A 23504-nucleotide genomic window follows, 5' to 3' on the forward strand; every position below is an offset into this window, starting at 1 on the left:
AATCCACAGAATTAACTAACTAGTGAGCTCTTACGCTAACTGCGTCCCTCGGCCTGCAGTACTGTTGTTGATCCCAGAGCCATGACTCTGCAGTAGAGGTGTGGGTCAGAGAGGTGGAAAGGAGGGAGGCAGGGATGGAGGGAGGGAGTGAAGGGAAGGGCAGGGCACCTGCACTGTCAGCAACAACCACACACTCCATCCATCTTTCTCGCACTCTCGCTCTCCCTCACTCACTCATTTATCTCCTTCTTTTGCCTAGTTCCCTTTTTCCTCCAGTGTTTGTCAGAATGCTTAGTCATTGCAGTAAATCGGTAGCTGATAGAATGGATTAACATAAAGCTCCGCCACATGTACTTTTTTAAATTAAATTACAATGTGATACACCAGTACACCCACACAATATAAGTCCAGTTATACCTGATAAATAAAACCATACAGGGAGCAGTACTAATATTTCTGTCTCTCTGCAGCCCAAGCTGATGGCTAAGGACTTGCTGGACCTTGTTGCCTCTCACTTCAACCTCAAGGAGAAGGAGTATTTTGGAATTGCATACACAGACGAAACGTAAGTACAATCAAACGTTGATGGGATTGTCAGTAGTGCCCCATAACACTGTCACTACATAAGACTATTGTCGCATGTTTGTTTTGTTGCTCCATTTCTATCAATGAAATTTCTAAAGCAGCACACGGGACATCGTACACTAAAAGATGGAGGGCAGCAAAAGTCAGTATCGAAGTTAAGCATTTGTGCTTGTGAACAAACCAAGAATATGACAGTAGGAGTATGGACATAATTGTGGACTTGGGAGAAATCATAAGTTTTTGTCTGCCAGAAGGCTTGCTGCAAGATCTGTACTTGAAATGCAAAACTGACATTCAAATTGTCTTTATTGTGTTTGGTGACCTAGAAAGACAGAAGCACCACAGCGTAGTCCAGAGCTGGTCATGCAAACAACACAAATGATTTACATACAGACAAACATTGCCGTGACCTTTGTTTCTCTCTTTTTTGTTTTTATCATGTACCCCCGATGTCAGGCAAGGCTGGCCTCTGCTCTATGGCATTTACACTGCTGTGGCACATACTGAAACCAATGTCAGTCGAGCAAAGCAGTATCAGCTTTGCAGTCTTAGTCCCCCAGGGCTAATTCTATGATGTGTAGATTTGTTGTGTGTGCCTGGGGAGAGCAGACGCCTCAGCTCTGACCGCTCAGTGGTCAAAGAGGCTGTATGGGGGAAAGGAGGGAGAGAGACTGAGAGACAGAGACAGAAGGAGGGAGAGTTTGAGAGAGATGTTGCTCAGTTGCTCAGGAGACCATGCAGGGTTACCAGGGTGACAAGCTGTCTCTGCAGTTTTTCTCTCTGTTGGAGAAGGAGAAAGAAAAGAGAGGAGAGGGGGAGAGAAGTGGAGATGGATTAGGGGGACAGAAGGCTGAAGGAGAAAATGTTCACTGCCTTGAGATGAAGGTTTTGTGTATCCTTGTTGTTATCCTTAATATTCGGATATCTCTGAATAATAGCATCAATTGATTGTTTTGTTGTTTTATCTCACCAGGGGCCACTTTAGCTGGCTGCAGTTGGACCGCAGGGTATTAGAACATGAGTTCCCCAAGAAGTCTGGTCCCATTGTCCTCTACTTCTGTGTCAGGTGAGTCTTTCCTCATTAACCTAACTTACTCTGTGATTGAAGATGACGTTAGAGTGTGTGTGGGACAGAAAAAGAAAGAAGCATGCACATGCCTTCTTGTGCTAACAGGAACACATTAACAAGGTTGGTTATGACAGGCCCTTATGAAATGGTTTTGACCCTGCTGTTTAACTCCCATCACAGGGCCACTCTGCCAGTCACGAGCTTGTAAAATCTTATCACTAAGCATTGCATCCTAATGCACTGTAATAACTTTGCTGTAACTACAAAGTGCCATACTCTAAACAAGACTAGGAGAATGCAAGAATGCTTTCCCATAGCCTTACTGTTTCTTCCCTATGTTTGTAATATACATTTTTATGACAAAGCAATTCTACAAGAACTGCTGATTGACATCAAAGGTATACTCGGTGTAATGCTAAATATGCAGAACATATTTCTGTGAGACAACCTGTGATGAGGATTGTGCTTGTGCACTTTGCTCTTCTTGCTGTATCGGAGTCATCTCCTCAGTTAAAAGCCAACTCTTCTTTGAGCTGTTATGACAGGGTCATTAAGTCACCCTACAATTCCATACTCCTCTCTCAGCTTTTTGTACTGCTCATACAATGGCTCCACTCATTTATAAAACAGTCCTGATTCAGACACAGGTACTGGATCATGTGTGTGTATATGTTATAGAAATATGAAGTGTGTTTGTTTGTGTGTTTTTCTGCATGTGTGTATTTGGAATCATTCTCAGCTTCAAATGAAAATGCATCCCTACCCTAAAAGACACACACACCCACACACACACGCACACACACAAACTGAGTGAGAGCCAGAAACAGAAAGTCAAGGCTTTGTTTTGGGTCCACTGGTGTTCTCTGTCCCCAACATAATTCTATGATGTCAGATACACACCAGGGACGAGCCTTGGCTAGCGATGCACATAGTAATATGACGCACATTAACTGCTAAACAATGTCAATGAGTGGTGAATTCCAGGTTGACCTTTACACTACAGCTCAAGTCTTTAGATAATGGGGTGACTGTATAATAAATAGTATTTTTAGCACTTAGACCTATTGTTCATTGTGTTTAGAGAACAATTGTGTGATTATACAATTTGACCGATACTATCATACTATCAAAACATGTATTGATATATTTTTCTGCTATTACTGTTGTTTTAGCTCTCTTCACTTTTTCTATTAAGTTACGTTGATGTTCTGGTTTACCATCTCTCTATAATTTTGACCAGCTCTAGAATCTAGTTTTTTGTCTGTTATTATTTTGTAGCAGTGAGGGTAGGGATTAATTTTTGTTCTTTTTGTATTTGTTCTGGCTCCATCCATCCCACATCCTTGGTTTTAGTTTTGGTTTCACTGTTATAAGTGGTAATTACTTTTCTTATTTGGTTATTTGATGATTAATATTTGGCTACTTCTACTTGATTTTTGTTTTCTTGCATACATTACAATTTTATCTAGCTATGCTGATAACATTCTTACTGTGGTGGTCCACCACTTTAAAATTAATGTAGAGGAAACACTGGAACCCTATGAAGCAGTTGTTTATATGTGTGTGTGCATGTGGTGCTTATGGGGTGATTGTCACTGTGTGTGTATTTACAAAGACTAATAGGTGTTTGAGGATGATTCGTGATGGTGCTGTGACATTGTGAACTTTGACACCATTTTGACACTCCCCCTCCCCCTCTCACCCCCACCACACCTCTTCTCTCCTGCATTTCAGTCCAATCTCTAAACGCAATCTCTCCAAATGTCAAACTGACTACACCCCCTTCACACACACTATTTCTTAGACACACGTACCCACACACACATATGCAGAGTTAGGATTTTAACGGAGCAGCTATCAGCCCAAATGTCAGGCCTGAATTCATTATCAATCTGAGCATATTGCTTTCATTAGTTTTGTGTTTATGTGTGTGTGTGTGTGTGTGTGTGTGTTGGTAGGTGCATGCGTGTTTCATGTGTAGGTGCACAACAATTAATCAGTTTGGCTGGTGGCGATAGTACGTTTTACAAACTGTCTTTGGAACTCAGTTCCAACAGCAGCCAGATTTTATTCACGGTTAGATTTAAATTTTGAGATTTATTTATTAACTATTTTGAGATTAATATTGAGTGATCCACATATATCTGATGTTTATACAGGTATTTATTACTTTGACTCTCAAGTTCAACAGTTACCCAGTTTTAATAGAGCCAAAGGTAGTTTATTTCCAACAATGTCAATTTTTTTTTCTCCCTGGAGTGGTAGGTGGTTTTCAAGAAGGTAGAGGTATTTATGATATTGGCCTTTAAAAATCCACTGTCAAGCATATGCATTTGAATACTGTGATGGTGTTAGAGAGTGTTCCCAGTTAATGCTAGGCAGATGCCCACGTCCTGCTGATTCAGGATGTGGGCATTCACTTTTTGCATGCTTGCTGCTGTGTCGACAATGCGTACACGCATGTCATCAACACTGGGGCTTTAATTAAATGTTCACACTGAATATTGACAAGGCTCCCTTTATTCTCTCTTACAGCTCAATGGATAATGCGATTTAAGCCCTCCAATATTGATTCTCCTACAGTTCCTCTCATTCAATACCTATACACTAATAAGTGCGCAAATTGACATATTCATTCACGTGTTTTCATACAGACACATGCTTAGGTCATATCGGACACACTTGTAGGGTTACATCAGTCATATACTGGATATGTTTAATCTATTATATTTTGATGCAAATCTCAAGCTAACAATGAGTATCTTCATAGCCTACCATCGTGGCTTCCCTCTGGCTCTGCATGCATTCATGAACTAAATTTAGACTGCATTATTATGTTAGTTCTTGCCTCACCACTCTGCCAGAAGTGGGTTACTATGCTTCTCTTTCCAGTTTGTGTGTTTGTAAGTGTTGTATATGCACGTGGAATCACTACACACTGCTGATGATGCAGAGGCAGACAATGTGTGTAGTGCATCATGTGCATATTCAATCTGTGTGTGTGTGTGCGCGCACATAAATGTGTGCACATGTTAGTGTGTGCGTTCAGATTGTGGAATGTGCTCACGCACACAAACCAATAATGGATCATTGCCATTACCAGCCACCATGGTGAGAGAGACAACTGGTATTAGGGGAAGTGAAAGGATGCTGGTATACAGGGTCAGCCTTTGGTATGGTGTGCCCCCCTCTGGTCACTTTGGGTATTGTACAATTTCTGCCACATCTGCACATGCTTTCATTGCCTGCATCCTGTATTCTTTGTGTGCTATTTTTGTTTATGAAGCGATTAAATAATTCTTCTCACTAATCTTATTCATAGGCCTGAATGTCAGCATGTTGCCTTTCTTGTTGTATCTGATGTATTGAAACTCCTCTTTCTGTGTTTTCAGGTTCTACATAGAGAGTATATCCTACCTGAAAGACAATGCTACTATTGAGCTGTTTTTCCTTAATGCCAAGTCCATCATCTACAAGGTAAACTCAGTATTTTGTTGCCATAATACATTTTCCTTATACTCTTGGTTTATTATAGTGGGATGTATTTGTCTGTCCTGAAATGCTTACAGATATAGGTGGTATGGTAATTTTGTGTTTAAAAACAAGGTTTTCTTCTGGACTTTAAAAGAGCTTTTCACACTCCATAGCCTCACTCCTTAGCCCAAGGCTATGGGTTTCCCTTATCTGTCACATTTGGTATATTGTGTATTACAGTATGTATGATGTGGAGTGGAGTGCTTTCTGTTCCTGCCCATTTTGGTTCTAAATGAAGAGAGGCCAACTCGGACTCCATTCTGATTTGGTGAAGCAAAAAATGTTAACGATTTGCATCAGCTGTTACCCATCATGTTATGTGCTTCACCGCATTCCAGCCACTTGCCAATAATTTGACATATTTACTGCCATCTGTCAGTGCTTAAGCGCATTTATTTTGTCTGTTTGAATGGCCATTGAAATTAGACCTTTAAATAAACATTGACTGCAAGTTGCTGAAAAAATTTCAAATTAACAAAAAAAAGAAGCATTTGATGATTGGTGATATTGGTGATAGACTTAAAACATTTCAGTTAGAGAGGTTCAGTTGCATGTTTGCTGAGAGCAGCAACTGGTTCGTTACTACATCCCAGTGGTGATTTGGTACCCCCCACAGTTAGCAACTCAAGAGGGCATTTGTGGTCTGATAGAAAATAATGGAACAGAAACATCCCCGGTAGTGTTACAAATAGTAAAACTTAAATGGACTACGTGCCACTTGGTGACGCCAGTAGCTCTGTTAAAATGTCCTTGTAGGAAATACCTGATCCCTATCTCGTTTATCACAAGTCACTCTGACAAGAACATCAACTAAATGTTAAGTACAAGCGATTTCCCTGCCAGCTCCAACCATAGACCCAAAAAAGTAAAGAAATTGTATTAGTATTACATGTAATGTACGTTTTTTAAAAATACATGGTATTTTTAAAAAACGTATAGCACATACAGTGCATAGTATATAAATTAAGCATTAATGCATTTTCACTTCTTCAGTCAATATTTGTGTAAGTGGTGAAAAAATGTTCTGTTCTACTGTGAGAATACATACAGTACAATAACACACAGTATATGATGATTTGTAGGCACACTGGGTGGTACACACAGGGTGGGTTTGTTCTGTCTCGTGTTTCATCTCGGCTGTCTGATCTCCAAACCAATTAAGAGGTGGATTGTAAAGGGAACATTCCTGACATTCTTGACCAACTGCTCAGTGCCCACTAACCCTTATTCCTTTCCATCTTAATGCATACATAGCCATCTCGTGTATATGTGCATAGTTGGTGAATAAATGCACAGACACAAACCTTAAGTAACTATCATAAAGTTAAAGAAACAGATTCAGCGCAGCCCAAAATCACTCCCACACAGAGACATTACATCATCCATGTTTGCACCTTTCTGCCTCTTTCCTTTTCCATCTCACCTCTTTCCTGTTCTCCATTCCTCTACCTTTTCCCCCAGGAATGGCCACATATCAAACAACTCAAAAAACAATAATACAATTCAAAGCACCCTTGGTAAACCTACTGCTACTGAATAATCAGTAACCAGAGGATCCATGTCCGCCTTCAGCTCCTCAGCCCCCCCTCCTTCCAACCCCCTTCACTTTCCCTCTAATCTCTGAGCCCCATCTACATGAAGAGGTCATGAAATTAGAGAGGGGAGAAGAAAAAAAGTGCAGGGGGAGTGGTAGGGAGATGAAAGAAACTTCTATCTTGGATAAATGGAAGATGATCACACTCACACTCTTACCTCCAACATCTGCACAGTGTGTGTTCTATTTATTTACTTTCTTCCAGCAGTTAGAGAACATGACTTTGATGACTTCTGTAATCTCTTTTCTCTTCTTCTTGCAGGAGCTTATTGAAGTGGACAGTGATGTTGTCTTTGAATTGGCTTCCTATATTCTACAAGTAAGATAAAGCGTGTTTGTGTGCATATGTGTGCGTGTTTGGATGTTCTGTCTGAATATCAGTTTTTCAGTATTTGCGCATGGAGCCAAACAGTTATTCCAGGGGGCTGTTTCTCTGTATGAAACAGTCCTGAAACAGTTTGAAGTTGTATTCCAAAACGTCTCCACCAGCCATTGAGCATAATTGACGATGATTAAATTCACATTATCTATTACAGTCATAATTGTGGATGATTAAACTCACATTGTCGAATTCAGTCATCCATCTGTCAGTAATCTGCAGTGATGCTAGGAGGTTTTAAATCCTAACAACCTCAACTGTCTTTGTTGGTAGAAAAATTAATGGCTACCAGCTAAATTCTTGGTGCAGTCAGTCAGTGCTAATATGACACAGAGCAGCGCTGAAAGTCTTTTACTCCACAAATTCTCCCTAACTCCAGCCCTATCTCTCTTCTGTCCCTTTCTCAGAGTAGGTCAGTCCATTAACTGTGATGCTGCAAGGTCATGTTACACATTGACTGGGTTGAGTGGTTTTTTTATGTGTGTGTGTGTATGTGTGTGTGTGTGCGTGTGCTCATGCGCCTTGCCTGCGCAGATGTACAGTATTGGGTATCTGCTCTGTAAGTCTTCAGAGGTTTCACTCCACGTGGAGGTTTAATGTTTCTCTCTGATTCCAGCACAGCAGGCCTGACTGCACATTCACCTATGAAAGCAATACATAAACACTGCTTTATGGTCACTGCTCAGTGCTCGCATATCCACTTATGTAAACTGCCCTTTCCACTCTCACTACTTTTCTCTTTCCCTCTCTATTCGACAGGAGGCTAAAGGCGATTTCACCAGGTAAGCACACCAGTAACTTGCGAGAAAGTATAGGTCATAGTGAGGAGTGTCAGAGGACAGATCATTGAGCATTGAGTTCATTAAGTGGGGCAATGCTACAGTTTGTTTCAAAAACATATTAGCATCCTTCCCGTTGGTAACAAGAGGTAACGTATAGAGGAAAACATCAGATGCCTCTGTCAGCAGTGCCAACACGGTGCCAAACACACAGCTTCAAACTGTTAAGAGTGTCATTCATTAGCTATTACTGTCCAAATAAAGAAAGAGAGCTCTTCATCCCCATTCTTTTGATATAATATTCTTGCACTAGTGAAATTATAGATTCTTTGATACATGTGGATTCAGAAAGGAGAGGCTCAAACAGAGAGAGACAATAGAAGTGATACCAGTGGTGCTCCTGTGCTTTGAGGTGCATCACTAAGAACAGTCTTTGTTTTAGACCCCCCCCCTTCCTCTTTCTTTTCTTTTCACCTTGGTTCACTTCTTTCAGCCTGTGCTGCCACTTATGACAAAAGCATGGATTACATGTGTTTGTGTCAATATGTGTCTAACAGAATGGTCTTCATTGTGAGTGACTTCCTTCCAATTTAAGACAAAGTTTACCTTTGAGACCTTAGAGATTTCCTAATATATTCCCAGAAAAGACAAACTCAAATGCTATTGACATGTTCAGTTCACTCACTCTTTAAACTCACACTGGTTAAAACTTACAGCTATGGAACTTTCCAGTCATGTACATGTTTCATTTGAGCTGTTTTCCACATGTGACTTTACAGATGTACATGTTTGTGATGTTGGCCAGAATGTATGTCATCCCTCATCCACTCTTCCCTTTGTTGTAGCACAGATAACAATCTACAGCAGCCATTACCTCTGACCTCATTTCCGTCTGTGAAAGGAATAAATAAACACAATATCCTGCAGAGGCTGGAATGTGACACAGTGTGGAAACATTCCTTTCACCCTCCTCACGCTTTCCTTACCTCTTCCCCCCACACACACCTCCCATCTCTAAAGGCACTAATGACCCTGCCCTATCTTCAAAGCAACACACCATACCTAAGCATCCAAGTTTCACTTTCCCTCTTATTGCTATTCATCTGAAAATTAGGGGGAATTAATTTCTAAAACAATTGCGAAACAACTTATTTGTCCCAAGAAATGTCTTAGTGTTAGGCAAGCAAACCTTTATCTGACAAAATTGTGCACACAGCCACATATATCCAGTGAGTAACAATTTGGAATGGACAACAACCAATCCAGATACTACAGCTGTGTTCACACATTGAAGAACAACCGGGCAGGGTGGATGGGATCTCTTCCAGGGCTTTACCTCATAGGTTGTCATGTTCCCAGGGCTTTCCCCAATCCTCTGGAGCCTTGGCAGAGGCTGGAGAGAGGTTAGGGGATTAGAGTGGGATATTAAGACCTCCTGCCACTAGAGGTCTGAAAACTGAATCTGAGTCCAATTCTCTTTGGCTCTGCATGGTTCCCTGTCTCACTTACTCCGTCTTTGTTCTCCTGCATCCCTGTTTTTGGTCAGCTTTTATCTTGTTTAGTTTAGGGGGGGGGGTTATCTTTCCTGTTTGCGTCAGTGTCTCTGTCGCTGTTCTGAGATGGACACCCCCCTGCCTCTGAGATAGAATCCCCATTGATTAAACATAGTTTGTTTCCCACCATTTTCCAAAGTTTCGTTTCATTTCGTTTTGAAGACAGCTCTGGGAAATATGTATACTTAATGTTTTTTTTTCTATTGGTTTTTGAATGAAATTGCCCACAGCAGAGAATGATTCTTCTTGCAGAAAGTAGTTGTGACCATGTCTTGTGGTTTCTCCCTCCTAGTAATGATGCAACCAGGTCTGACCTAAAAAAGCTGCCTGCTCTGCCTACCCAGGCCTTAAAGGAGCACCCATCACTGGCCTATTGGTGAGAGACTAGTCAGTTATCCAGAAAACCAGTACAAAATTGCACAAGCTCTCTTTGTCTTGTTTTTCCTCTCTAATTACATTTTCTTTTTGCTCTTTATTTTACTGTCTCAACAGTGAAGATCGTGTCATAGAGCATTACAAGAAGCTCAGTGGGCAGTCCAGAGGGCAGGCTATTGTAAAGTAAGTGTGTCTGTGTATCTGGTTATGTTTGTCCACTCTAAAGAAGGTTGTGTACTCTGTAACCCTTTCATGTCTATCTTTCTGCTCCTCACAGTTATATGAGCATTGTAGAGTCTCTGCCCACATATGGAGTACATTACTATGCCGTGAAGGTACAGTTTTACTACCTCTGCCTTTTTCTTTTTTTTCACCCACACACACATTTTTGTTCAGCTTGGCATTTGGAGATATGATGGAGCTTAAAGCTATTTGTACTTTGTCATCCTGTCTCTGTCTCTCTTTTTCTTCCTCTCTCTGTCAATCCCACACACATGCACAACTTTTCTTGAGGCTTTGTTTTGTTGTGTGTTTTAGGACAAGCAGGGCATCCCATGGTGGTTGGGACTGAGCTATAAAGGCATCTTTCAGTATGACCACCAGGACAAAGTCAAACCCAGGAAGGTGAGATGATGCTCCTTCTGTTGTCTCTGCACCGCAGGCTAAAGTGTCCTCTGCTCAGCCTTCGGCCCTTCCCTCAGTGAGCATTAAAATGTTGATTTGTATAATTTCCAAAACTGCAAAGGTTTGCAGTCTATCAAAGCCTTTTTTTTACACTTTTCTGAATCTGGGTAAAATTTATGACTTCTAAACTATCTGTTAATTTTTTCCACATCAGTCTTTCATCGTCTTTTTGGATTAAGAGTGGGCAGTTAGTATAAATGATGCATTACTGGAGAAGGAAACGTCTTTTCTATATCTTTCTGTGCTTGTTTCCATGGTCACCACTACCCATTTTTTCCATTTTGCAGGTCAGAATATTGTGTTTTGGAAAGCGTATTAACAATGGATGTACAAACATGACTGTGGAGACGTTCGGTCTTGGAATGTTTTGCGTCCCATCCTGCTTTCATTTCTGCCTTTCTGTGAATGGTTTCCTCCTCCCAGTCAATGCACCCATTGGCTCATTTGTGAGAGCCTTTCTGACCGCAACTCTGACCTCCAGTCGTGTTTAGTGCCTTGATCTCTGGCATTCAGCCTTGTCTCATAGGGTGTTAATGGGGTTAACAGCATCCCCGCATGCTGACTGACCACCAAGACGCTCACACACACACACACACACACACACACACACACACACACACACACACTGATACTCTGTTGCTCATAAACGCATACACACACCAATGAAATCACACACCCACACACAGGAGTTAGACTGAACTGTGAACTCACTATCCTGGTGAATACTTCCTGTCTGCTGCAGCTTTCCTGTTTGCCACTAGCATTGTGCTCTGTATGTCTGTGTGCGTCTTACAGCATTCCAGTCTAAATTATTTTCTCACTACTGACCACCATTTCTTCCTCATTCTTATCTGTGCAAATTCTTGTTGCTGCTTAGCGATTAAATCACCTTAGTAATAAAAACATGGAGTCAACTTGCAATGAAATCTCATACTGTAAACTTTCTTTTTTTCCCTTAACCATGTAGTGCACATACATGTTAGTTGACAGAATAAAAAATGGCAATGTCTCTCAGGTAAAAGTGCCACAGGGAGGATATTTTAGAGAGAGGGAGAGAAGGATAGTAGCATTCCCACACAAGAGATTTATCAAGCATTTAGCTACCATATTCACTGTGAGTCATTGGTCCGTTAAGTTTCAGTATTGACCCCTTCACTTTCTTCAAGCAGAAAAAGACTGGGCCTCCTCATCACGCATGTGTGATTGTAGAGATTTGTGGACTGCTTGTCTCATTAATGCAGCATCACAAGGCTAACTAAATCCTAATGAGCACAGTAGGTTGTTGTTTTCCACTAGGAAGGCAGACAAAAAGGGTGGGTGGTACTCTTTTCCAATGCTGTTCACAGGAAGAGATGCTCATAGAGGTCACTTTTTCAACCAAAGGAGGGAACAGCGGTTGATTTGATCATTAGTCAGCCAGCCTGTCCAGTAACCGCTGACTCAGAGTGTTATCACTAGCATGTCACTGCTCAGATTTTTAGCATTGTGACTCAGTAAGGTGCAGGCATTCTGGTCTGTCTATAACAGTAAAAATGCTTTATGTTCTTAACAAAAAATCATTAATAAGCAACTAAGTGAGTTCATGTTGTGCTATATGTTAGGTGTTCGTGTACTGAAGTTATTACGAATCCTGTTGTTTCTAAATGCAGACCATCTACCGCACCTTCCGTGTTTATTTGGAGATGTTAAAATACTTTTCCTCTCTGCTCACCGCAGGTCAAATCCAGACACACTCATACAGTGCGCACAACCAGGAGTTTACTGCTAAACCACACACCACACTAATGCCTCATTAGTGTGTTCTGACTCATTTAGGCAGAGATTATAGGGTCTGTGTGTTGACTTACTCCCTCACTGACTTAAAGCTAACATGGAGAGGCTTCTGTCAATACTGTGAAGAGGGTTCAATCAAACACAGCAAACTAAGGTTTCAGTTAATGTCTTCTCACATGCATGTCACTTTACATTGATTTTTTTTTCTGCAGTGAATTGAGAGTACACACCCACTGACTTAAGTCAGCTTCTGCCTGTATTTCATTTAGAGTTAGCCTGTTCTGATTAGTTTTTCCGTAAATGTCATATATCTAAAGCACCAAAACACTAACAACAGTAAGTGCCCCCAGAGTGTATGCACATTTCCATGACAACTAGTGGATGGAGCATTGCAGAACAGATCCCCACCCATAAATGAAACAATAGCCTTGGATTCAGTTCTGTAAAAGAATACTATCTGGCCTCACTTTGTACTGACCTATGCTATTTAAACTTTCTATTCTTCTGTAATCCCCATGGATTCTGCTACACCAAAAAAAAAGCCTTTTCACTCTATCAGATCTGACCTTTTCATCTGTAATGGATGTCTGCTCTGGCATACAGACGCTATTACAAGACAGACGTGGGTCTGTACCAACCAGTCACTTCCTCTCGTTGTGTGTTTATGCAATTTCGCGCAAGTGTTTTATAGTCAAAAGGACGAAGGTTTATAGCATATGCACGCATACATGCACCACCCAGGCTCTAAGAGCAGTAGCACCCGCCGGCTTTGACTGAGTTCCTGTGAAGAAATCTGTCAGCTTGTTCTTATCAGATATTTGCCCTATTCACAGTCTGCCATAAAGACTACAAAGGTTTCATTAATACAATGGGCTTATGTAACTTAAACATCACAGAATCGTAACAATAATGTCTAATTTTAAATTTTAGGGTGACTTCATTGTAGCTTGTAGATCATGTGACTGCATTTTATAAAACCCCGATATATTTGAGCACCATTTGCATTTGTGCACATGCACAATTTATCCTGAAACATCAAAGTCTTTTTCAAAAGTTGTAGCAGCGCCTTTTCTGTCAAAGGAGAGCACAGCTACAGTTACAAACACTCATCTTATCTCCACCACTCTGGCCCATATGTTGCCACCACACACTTGCAGTCTCTCAACTCTCTATCTGCCCTGTCCGCTATATTTAGCACCACGCTACATTAGCACTTCACACTCCATTGAAAATATACGGTACAGCAACAGTCCTGATAAGAGCAGCGATTTTCTTTCTTCATACTCGTGTGCGCGCGCACACACACACACATACGTTACATATATACATACATTAGTCTGTTTGCATACTTTTTTCTTAATATTTCTCCCACTCCTCCCCTTTCCTCCCTCTCATCTCTCTGCCCATTGTTTTCCCAGGCTGTTAAAATTCTTGGGCTGTGACCTGTTTCTCCCTTAGCTCTCTTTCTCCTCTTTTCCTCCCTCATCCTGTCATACATGGATCCTCTACTTTGTTTCTTCTCTCCTGGTTCTTTTGCAACTTAGTTTTACTTCATTTTCAACTGGTTTGTCAGAGTATATTAGAGGTGTGTGTGTGTGTGTGTGTGTGTTTGCATTTGCATGTCTGCTCCAGCTGACAGACGCAAACCCACTTGTGTTCTGAAATAGCCCACACTCTTTCTCTAATAAGAAACAGACTGAAACTTTGCTGATGTGTGTATGTGCATGCACACTGAGGTCTGACTAAACAAAGGGCACTTCAATTGATGGGGCCACAGAAAGCTTCAATCCCCCTTCATCACTCTTCTCCTGACCCGTTGTTACACACAAACGCACACTTACACACACTCACCTTCCAACCACAGAGCCCAAAGCAGGAAGCACAGTCCCTGAGGGAGGGAGGAGGGGTCAGGAGGAGGGGAGGCACGAGTGCCCCCTCCCTCCACAACCTTCCTAGCAAGGCTGCAGGAGAGGAGGAAACTTAACTTCACACTCTTTCTCTTCACCAACACATACACACGCTCATGCCTGCAGATGGTGAACACCCACCTACTCATAACGTTCTGTCCTCGTGCATCTGGGAGGATTTAAGATACACGCATGCTGTGGAGTACGTTTTGGCGAAAACTTTCTCACCCAGCTGGCTCTGGCTGCATTTAAAGAGGAGCTGATGGTTCATAAAGGGGACGGAAAAGAGAAAAAAGAAAAGAAAGCCTCCTCCCTCTCTGACACTGTCTTTCTTTGGAGTGAGGTCATCCAGCAAAGGGATCCACTGTGGACAAGACCGCCCGGTCTGGAACTGATCAGAGAGCTCAAGACTAGGTTCTCTTCTTTCTCTCCACCTCCTATATTCTTTCTAACTTTTGCTCTTAACTAGCTGCTTCATTTTTTCCTTTGTCCTCCTTATCTAATGCATTTTCTCTCAGAACAAATTGGAACATACAGAGAAGAGATTTGGCCGAAGGCTGTGTGGATTTTAATGTGAAGCATGTTTTTGTGTGAGCAGCTCTGAAGAGTGTGTGTTTCTCCTAAACCTCAGGTGTTCCAATGGCGTCAGTTGGAGAATCTCTACTTCAGAGAGAAGAAGTTTTCAGTAGAAGTTCATGACCCCAGGAGGTAAATTTATATCACATATAAATTATATATATAACAGTTTTATTATCTGTGTTTTCAAAAAGATACCTGAGTCAAATTGCATGATAGCCTCTGTTCTTCATTGGTTTGATGATCATTATCTCATACCACTTCTACTTCAGTGACTAAATGTCATTGCTACTGAATTTTCTACAGCTTTGGAAGCGGGAGAATTTTCCCTCAGCTGTGGACACCTTCCAGTTGCTTTTACTGTAAATTACCACTGTGCCATATGTGAATGTGCTAAGATTCATACTCCATGCGGTACCGGGCAGGAAAGGGGAGATTGGAATCTAATTCAGTAATGGTTGCAGCATTTGTCTTGGCAATAGAGCAAGATATTGGGGATGTCCCGGTGGAGCCTGACGTAGATTGATAGGCTGATTATTAATGCACTTGTGCTGTCACATCTATGCACAAACACATGTGCTCTTTAACACACAAACACGCACACACACACACGAGGGTAAACCCTTGATACTCGACCACAGAAGGATAGATGGCAGCACGATAGCTGTTTTGCGGAGGAAATGACCTCTCTTGTGTTTGTTTAACATGGCTATATATGTGGAGTGTTATTCTACAGACAGGGAGGGAGGGAATAGGAGAAAAAGAGACAGACAGGGTGAAACAGAGAGCACTGGTGTTTTCTTTAAAGGAAGCTGTCATTAGGGTGAGCTGGTCAGTTTCTCAGCTGTAGTTATGTGTTTAAATAAGGATGAGTAAACTATGGGAAACAACGTGTGTGGCTTTGAAAAAAAGTGTTTCTATCAAGTTTGTCCTCTGAAGCCTCTAATAGCTTTTGGTGATAAAGATTGTGGAGTAGTTGGGTCGAGTATTTTTTCTCTTGTGAATATGTGGCCATCTTTTGTATTCAGTGTATATAAGGAGGCCTTGTGTCCGCTCCTACTGTAGGGCGTCGGTGACAAGAAGGACGTTTGGTCACAGTGGCATCGCTGTGCACACGTGGTACGCGTGTCCTGCCCTCATCAAGTCCATCTGGGCCATGGCAATCAGCCAGCACCAGTTCTACCTGGACCGCAAGCAAAGCAAGGTCAGTCAGGCCCATCAGATACACACTCACAGGCCAAGGACATGTTCAGAAATGTACAAGACGTGCAGCAAACCCAAATGGTTTCTGGAAGTGTTACAATTAACCTGGTTAATGATGTGCTTTGACAAAAGTTCTTCTGTGTTCTTCTCTGTCCAGTCTAAAATCCATGCAGCGCGGAGTTTGAGTGAGATTGCTATAGACCTTACGGAAACAGGAACTCTGAAGACCTCCAAACTAGCCAACATGGGCAGCAAGGGAAAAATTATAAGTGGCAGCAGTGGCAGTCTGCTCTCCTCAGGTCAGTGCATGGTCAGCGTGTTTGCTTGTGAGAGAAGGAGACTATGGAGAGAGAACGTTTGATATGTGTATGTCTTTGTCATTTTGTTGTGCATGTGTGGGGGTGAGAGGATCTCTCGATGACAGCTGGAGAGACAGAAACAGCTGCTTTTGGAAAGAGGCCACCGATTCTGTGCTGAACGTTCTCACACATGCAGTGTACACACTCCCCAACCAGTGTTTTTCTGTATGTATAGAACACCACTCCCACCCTCCATGTTACATAGGCTTACCCTCCAGAGGCCCCTGCCCCCTCTAAATTTAGTGGGTGAGGGAATGAAAAGGGCAGAAGATCAATGTACGTCTTTGCCTGAGCTCTTAAAACAATGAGTAAGTGCTGAAGAAGTAACAGGAAGATGAATAAACTGACCAAATTTAGAGTTCACAGTTTAGAGTTTGCCCCTTTAAACCCAGGCAGCCGTATAAAGTGCATCAGGAAAGTGAGTAAAGTAATTACGGTGAATAAAACTAAATAAAACTGCATCTTACAAGAGGGCATGCAGTGGACCAAAGCAGCAGTTGTCCTGCTTGCTCTCCTTGTTTTGATCTCTCCATAGCCAGTCGTCCTGATGGGTTCTGTTTTCTCCAGGACCTTTTTTTTTCTCAGTATGGAAACATGAATTTCCAGAACCTTCTTCCCATTCCCTACCCTTTATCTCTTTAACTATCCATTCCTAGTCTCCAAATCTCACTTTTCTCTCCTCTTTGTTGTTCTCAAATTCCACCCCCACCCCATTATCAGACAGGGTGTCTCTGTCTTATCTGCCTGTGTCTTGTCACTTGTCTCCTTGGTGTCACTGTGTTGATTTCATGATCCACTGCTGACTGGAGGACAGCTCTGCATATCAACATAAACATGTCAAAGGAGCTGTGATGTCACATCCATGCACCTCCCCTGTCTACCACGTCCAACACATTTCTGTCTGACTGTTGCTGTGTACATAGTTTTTTAGTATACAGTTGATCAATTTGAATCATTGCTTAACACACCAAACTGGATGTATTTTAGCTGTAAGGACAGTTGGAGTCACTGATAGGGTGTGTCTCCCTGCAAAACAATATTTTGTTTAAATATAGCATATCTTGTAATAGCAGAAAGCCATTTAATGTTTCCTTCTGCCACAACTGTTTGAGCAGTGGTTGGTTTTGTACTGTTGCTGTTTGACAGTGAACCACATAGGGTCACTCAGAGAGCAACAGAAAGAGACAGAATACGTGTGTGGGGGGGTGAGTGTGTGTGTTGTTTTGAAAAAGGCATGTTGCAAACAAGACTGGCACTATCTTGGGAGATTGTGCGTCACAGATTTTGTCCTAAATTGCCCCTTTCTTGAAACACTCCCACTCACACAAACACACCACTGAAACTCAGTTTCCTTATCGAAACGTCCCATTCACTTCCCTGTAAACATCCTGCAAGGCTGCAGGTGCACGCACAATTTCTTCCTCCTCTCCGTGGTCTGGCTCATAATAAGTCCCCAACACACGTTATGTGATGTCTGTACCCTGCAGGCTCTCAGGAATCGGACAGCTCCCAGACTGCCAAGAAGGACATGCTAACAGCACTGAGGGCCAGGCAAGAGGCACTGGAGGAAACACTAAGACAGAGACTAGAGGAACTTAAGAGCATCTGCATCAGAGAAGCGGTATGAAAGATCACATTTGACAAATATTTTGAGCCACACACAATACTTTCTAGATTTTCTTTTCTGACCTAATTTTTTCATTGGCACTTTTTTCCTAGGAGCTAACAGGGAAGCTCCCTAAGGAATATCCTCTGGATCCAGGAGAGGAGCCACCTACAGTGAGACGGAAGATTGGTACTGCCTTCAAACTAGATGAGCAGAAAATTCTTCCTAAGGGAGAGGTGAAGTTTCAACTGTCTCCTCTCCTCAGTAGCACTTTACCACATTCAAAAACAAAGCAGAAGGTCATCTAGTGGTGTCAGCGTTCGAAACAAATAGATAATACCACAAGTCCCAGTAGTAAGAAAAGGAAATGGAGAACAGTAAGCCACAGTCTGGGACATCTTGGACTTTGTGAATATAGTTGTACTGCATCTTTGCTTCGCTGTCTTTTTGTGCCACGGGTAGATTTTCCAGAGCAGCAGAACTTCTAAAAATAGTCTGGCAGCATTCTCGCCACGGGAAGTGGTGATAGTAGGATTGTGTGCGTGCCTGTATGTGTGCCTGTATGTGTGTGCCTGGGTGTGTGTTGTTGAGGTTGTATGCTTTGAAAGGAATCCAGGGATACAATATCAGAAAACTGCTTTGCAAGCAGAAAGATGTTTCTTAATTTAGACTAAACACCTTGAACTCACACACGCACACAGAAACAGAATTCGCTATGGCAGGAGTGTGAAGGGATTGTTAGAGGTAGGGATTCCTCAGAACTGAGGTAGTCCAGGAAGATGTTGACCTTGACCTAAGTGAATACAACATCGCTCTGTATCTCTGGGGGCAAGTGATATCATATGTAGGCTCTCAAATATATGAGCACACCTATACACAGTGTGTGTAACAGAAGTTTAATTCCTTGTCTATAACAACACTCTCTAAAATGCTGCAGCATATGTTGTGGTATCTACTTTGCTGTGCAATAAACATATATGCAGTACATTTTCAGCATGACAGAGTGTGTTTGTTTTACTCGGTTCATCTTGTAGTCTCTGGTCCACAGATCTCAGGAGACAGAGTAGGGGAGGATGGATTGATGGAGAGGTGTTATTATTGGGGGACAGAGTTTCTCAATAGAGAGTATCCAGTGGTGAGAAAATGCAGTGCTGCTGCACAGATAAATGATTTCCGCGATGTGTTTTCTCTGGCAAGGCTTTGTATGTGCGTCTAACCAAATACATTGCATGGGAGAGTTAAAGTCTGAATACGCGTCTGCTACCTAAGCCTTGTTGTTTTTGGATTGTGGGTAGAGTTCTGTTGCTAAAAGTGAGTGAATCCAGTATCATTGTGCTTGTGTTACTCTTGAGTTTGCACTTATGTGTCTATGTCTGTGTGCCTGCGTGTGTGTGTGTGTGTGTGTGTGTGTGCTTATCCAAGGAGGAGGAACTGGAGCGTTTGGAGCGCGAGTTTGCCATTCAGTCCCAGATTACAGAGGCAGCCAGGCGTCTTGCCAGCGATCCTCACGTGAGCAGTAAGAAGCTGAAGAAACAGAGGAAGACTTCTTATCTGAACGCGCTGAAGAAGCTGCAGGAAATTGAGAACTCTATCAATGAGTACCGGGTCCGCTCTGGCAAGAAGCCTACTCAGAGGGCATCTCTTATCATAGAAGGTACCAGTATACTCCTCCTATCTCTTTATTTCTGTCAGCTCTGGTTGGCAGCACACAGCGGTATTATTTTCAAGCACTGTTGAGCAGTAATGAAAGATTTGTAAACATGAGGCTTTAAAGCTCCTGGATTTTACAGTTGTACAGTCGCTAACCTCTTATCTTTGTTTTTTGTCCTATAGAGGCCAATATTGGTTCTGAGGACAGTTCATTGTCTGACGCATTGGTCTTGGATGATGGTGAGTCTTGTGCCTGAGATACATGTGGTTTCCATGATAATTTTCTTAATTGTTCAGACTTAATCCAGTGATAAATCTTTTTCAGATGATCCTCAAGTTACAGGTACCCCCACCTTCTCTCCAGTAGCATCGCCTCACAAGGGCCTTCCTCCTCGACCACCGTCACACAGTCGACCCCCTCCACCACAGTCCCTGGATGGCCTGCGACACCTGCACTACTCACGCTCTGACTATGATAAATCACCCATCAAACCCAAGATGTGGAGTGAATCGTCACTGGATGAGCCCTATGAAAAAGTCAAGAAACGCTCCTCTCACTCAAGGTATCAGGGAATTTGTCTTTACTAGAACTGCTTTTATATTAAGGTATATGTGTGAGGCAACACAGAATGATTTTGATCAAGTTTTGAACAACTTCAAGCACATTTAAGGTATTTTTTAGTCAATTTCAATCAGCATCAACAGTCAATCAAAATTAGCAAAATTCCTGACAGCAATCCTCAAATGCGGATTTACCACATGTTAAAGCACATCTCACGTATCTAGCCCCTGTGAAAGGAGTTTATATGCCATAAACTTAAGAAAAAATTGTGCTTATTTTCCCTTCCTTCTTTGTCAAGTCACAGGCGGTTCCCAAGCTCTGGCAGTGCAGAAGCAGGGGGTAGTAACTCGTTGCAGAGCAGCCCTATCAGGAACCTCCCTCACTGGAATTCACAGTCCAGCATGCCATCAACCCCGGACCTGAGGACCAGAACCCCGCACTATGTACATTCCACTAGGTCAGTACCTTCATCTGTTTACAAGTTAGTCAAAACCTATCTCTCTACCTATAGCTATATCTGATAAACATAACAGGTGATATATAACTATAAAAATGCCAAGTAAAGTCAAAAAAATCAACCGGGTATATATATTACATATAAGTAAATTCACATTTCCATTAATTCTGGAGATCTGTTCCAGCTCATATGTTCAATGTTATTTTGTAACTGTGTGTCTTACAGGTCAGTGGACATCAGTCCCACACGTCTGCACAGTCTCGCTCAGCACTTTAGAAACCGCAGCTCAAGCCTTGAGTCCCAGGGCAAACTGTTAGCGTCCGACCCCGACGGGCACCCGCACACCCTGGGCACACTGGGCAGCCCTGACTTCTTCCTGGGCCCAGGACGCAGCTCCAATGGCTCTGACCCACTGGACGACTGCTCATCCTGCACCAGCCAAAGCAGCTCAGAGCATTACTACCCCTCTGGTGGACCCCCAGGCAGCAACCCCAACTACTCTACTCTGGGAGAGGACTCACCCTCAAAAGCCAGACAGAGGCAGAGGCAAAGGCACAGGTAAGGGTGCACACAACTCTTTTTTTTTGGCAATATGTGCCATATATAAAGAAATAAACATTTCAGTAGCGAAACTGATGTTTGTGTTGTTCTTTTATCTTTCTTCAGGTCTGCAGGTCACTTGGGTTCCTCTAATTCTGGCTCCATGCCAAACCTGGCAGCTAAGAACGGCTCTGGTGGAGGTTCAAGTGGAGTTGGAATGGGAGGTGGACACCATGGTGTCTACCTTCACAGCCAGAGCCAGCCCTCTTCCCAGTACCGCATCAAGGAGTACCCGCTTTACGTGGAGGGCAGCCCCAACCCCGTGGTGGTACGCAGCCTGGAGAGCGACCAGGAGGGCCACTACAGCGTGAAGGCTCAGTTCAAGACCTCCAGCTCCTACACGGCCGGAGGATTGTACAAGGAAGCCTGGGGGGGAGAGGAGGGAGGTGAGGGAAGCGGCCGACTCACACCGTCACGCTCTCAGATTGTACGGACTCCGTCATTGGGGCGAGAGGGTGGTGGAGGTGGAGGAGGGGGAAGGGCAGCAGTGTCTGAGGAGCTGCGGTGCTGGTACCAGAGGTCCTCAGGGAGCCTGAAAGAGAGGAGTCACTCAAATTCGGGGTCTACTTCCTCCGAGACAGGGTCACAGCAAGGCACCCTGGGACATGGTCGGGGGAGTAGAGTCGGAACACTCGCCAAGGGCTCACCAGGTGGGTCTTCTTCATTTATTTACATTAGACCCTGTCTCATATAAGCAAAGACTGTCAACATGTGTTTAAACATATGAGGAGTGTCATCACGCATCATCATATGTAAGTAAATAGGCTGTGTGTACTAGGACCAAAAAAAAAAGAAAAGGCTTTGCCCCGTGTGAGGCTCGAACTCACGACCTTCAGATTATGAGACTGACGCGCTGCCTACTGCGCCAACGAGGCCTATAGGTTGCATTCACTTGTGTTTAGAGAACACTGAGTTATGTAGTTTCTCCCCTGAATGTTGGTATAAGACTAAATAAACGTTAACTATGTTATGACAATGCTACTGCGTACAGGAAGAAAAAGAGATAACAAAACACATTGCCCCATGTGAGGCTCGAACTCACGACCTTCAGATTATGAGACTGACGCGCTGCCTACTGCGCCAATGAGGCATGTTTTGTCTATGTTGATGTGACTTTTGTTGACAGGACCCCTGGGGCAAATGGCCTGTGACATCCCAGCCCCACGTGAAGGGGCTTTGTTCATATTTATTTTGCCCTTCACCTCACTGCAGCCTCTATTATGTGTGTTTTCTCTGTGTATCCACACATTTCTGTATATGTGTTTTTGTTTTTTGTGTCTCTCTCTGTCTGATGCTGCATGTGTTGTGTCACATATAGCATGACTAACTGTCAGTTTTCCCCCGTAGCTGCATCCCCTCACAGCCAGAGGAGTATGACGCCCTCCAGTGAACACGCAGCCACACCCACACCCCCCTGTAGCCCACAGCACATCCTCAACTGGCAGAGCGGGTAAGAGGCACATGCTCAGCAGCACATCTGGGTGATATGATGTTTGAGGTCGGATATGTGAATTTACCTTAATTTAGGACAAACTGCATCTTGGCTACTCAGCTTCTTCCTGTCAATCTTTATCCAAAACTCATCTTAACATCCTCACAAGCTTTGACTGCGGAATCCGTGTCAGCTGATAGTGTTTTTTCACTGTTGAACTAATCCCAAAAAGTGATTTTTATGGGGTTTTGGATTGTATTTTGAAACCTTTCGTGCTCATTGTCGAATTGTGTCACTTTTTTCATTCCATTCTGGTGTTTGTTTTAATGTTTTACTCACTGCACTTTGTTCCTTGTGTCTGCACTCTTCTCCCTCCATTTTTCCCTGCCATCTGTCACACCCTCTGATCACCTTTTCATGATGGGAACCTCTCTTATCACTTAATATCTCTCATTTCTTTCTCGTCTCTCTCTTCCTGTCGGTACTAACCCTCCTTTCCCTGTGTGTGTGTCCTCTCTCCTGGTTTAGAGGCACAGCAGACAGCTCTCCTACTGAGGACGTCTGTCAGTCTCCCCCTCAGCCCAGCTCTGATGCATAGAGGTACTGTCTGTAGTCTCGACCTGCCAGTGGTCTACACCTACGGTGTACTGTTGGGGAAAAATAGCAGCAGCATAACGGAGATAAAAACAACCTGGAAGCAAAAATATAATGCGACAGCAGTGCCAAATTTAATCTCAATTAGACTGTTATTCATAGAGATCTGTCAGTACATAACTGTAAAAGTCTACACTTACATCAACAACTGTGGGGGGCTGACAATGAGGAAC

At 42.9% G+C, this 23504-nt stretch overlaps 1 protein-coding gene and 2 non-coding genes across 13 annotated transcripts in view; 1 reads left to right on the forward strand and 2 right to left on the reverse strand.

The window, feature by feature from the left end:
- Positions 1-23504, forward strand: part of frmd4a (FERM domain containing 4A) — an 80749-nt gene that overhangs the window by 53629 nt on the left and 3616 nt on the right. For 4 of the 11 annotated variants that reach the window (XM_046393689.1, XM_046393687.1, XM_046393683.1 and 1 more), the window contains 21 exons: positions 471-565; positions 1559-1651; positions 5047-5131; positions 7045-7101; positions 7921-7943; positions 9786-9869; positions 9986-10051; positions 10146-10203; positions 10406-10492; positions 14864-14940; positions 15871-16012; positions 16169-16310; positions 17858-17991; positions 18090-18212; positions 19399-19630; positions 19810-19866; positions 19952-20189; positions 20487-20645; positions 20871-21203; positions 21312-21895; positions 22593-22695. In XM_046393689.1, the coding sequence (XP_046249645.1) occupies positions 471-565; positions 1559-1651; positions 5047-5131; positions 7045-7101; positions 7921-7943; positions 9786-9869; positions 9986-10051; positions 10146-10203; positions 10406-10492; positions 14864-14940; positions 15871-16012; positions 16169-16310; positions 17858-17991; positions 18090-18212; positions 19399-19630; positions 19810-19866; positions 19952-20189; positions 20487-20645; positions 20871-21203; positions 21312-21895; positions 22593-22695 (2972 nt within the window). Of the gene's footprint in view, positions 1-470; positions 566-1558; positions 1652-5046; positions 5132-7044; positions 7102-7920; positions 7944-9785; positions 9870-9985; positions 10052-10145; positions 10204-10405; positions 10493-13933; positions 14647-14863; positions 14941-15870; positions 16013-16168; positions 16311-17857; positions 17992-18089; positions 18213-19398; positions 19631-19809; positions 19867-19951; positions 20190-20486; positions 20646-20870; positions 21204-21311; positions 21896-22592; positions 22696-23205; positions 23278-23504 lie in introns of those variants that run through there. The other 7 variants (XM_046393688.1, XM_046393684.1, XM_046393694.1 and 4 more) reach the window with 6 other exon arrangements.
- trnam-cau lies at positions 22048-22120 on the reverse strand. The gene has a single exon. It is a non-coding gene; the product is annotated as a tRNA-Met (tRNA).
- trnam-cau lies at positions 22263-22335 on the reverse strand. The gene has a single exon. It is a non-coding gene; the product is annotated as a tRNA-Met (tRNA).

Source organism: Scatophagus argus, chromosome 7 (genome assembly GCF_020382885.2).
Source record: "Scatophagus argus isolate fScaArg1 chromosome 7, fScaArg1.pri, whole genome shotgun sequence".
NCBI lineage: Eukaryota > Metazoa > Chordata > Actinopteri > Scatophagidae > Scatophagus > Scatophagus argus.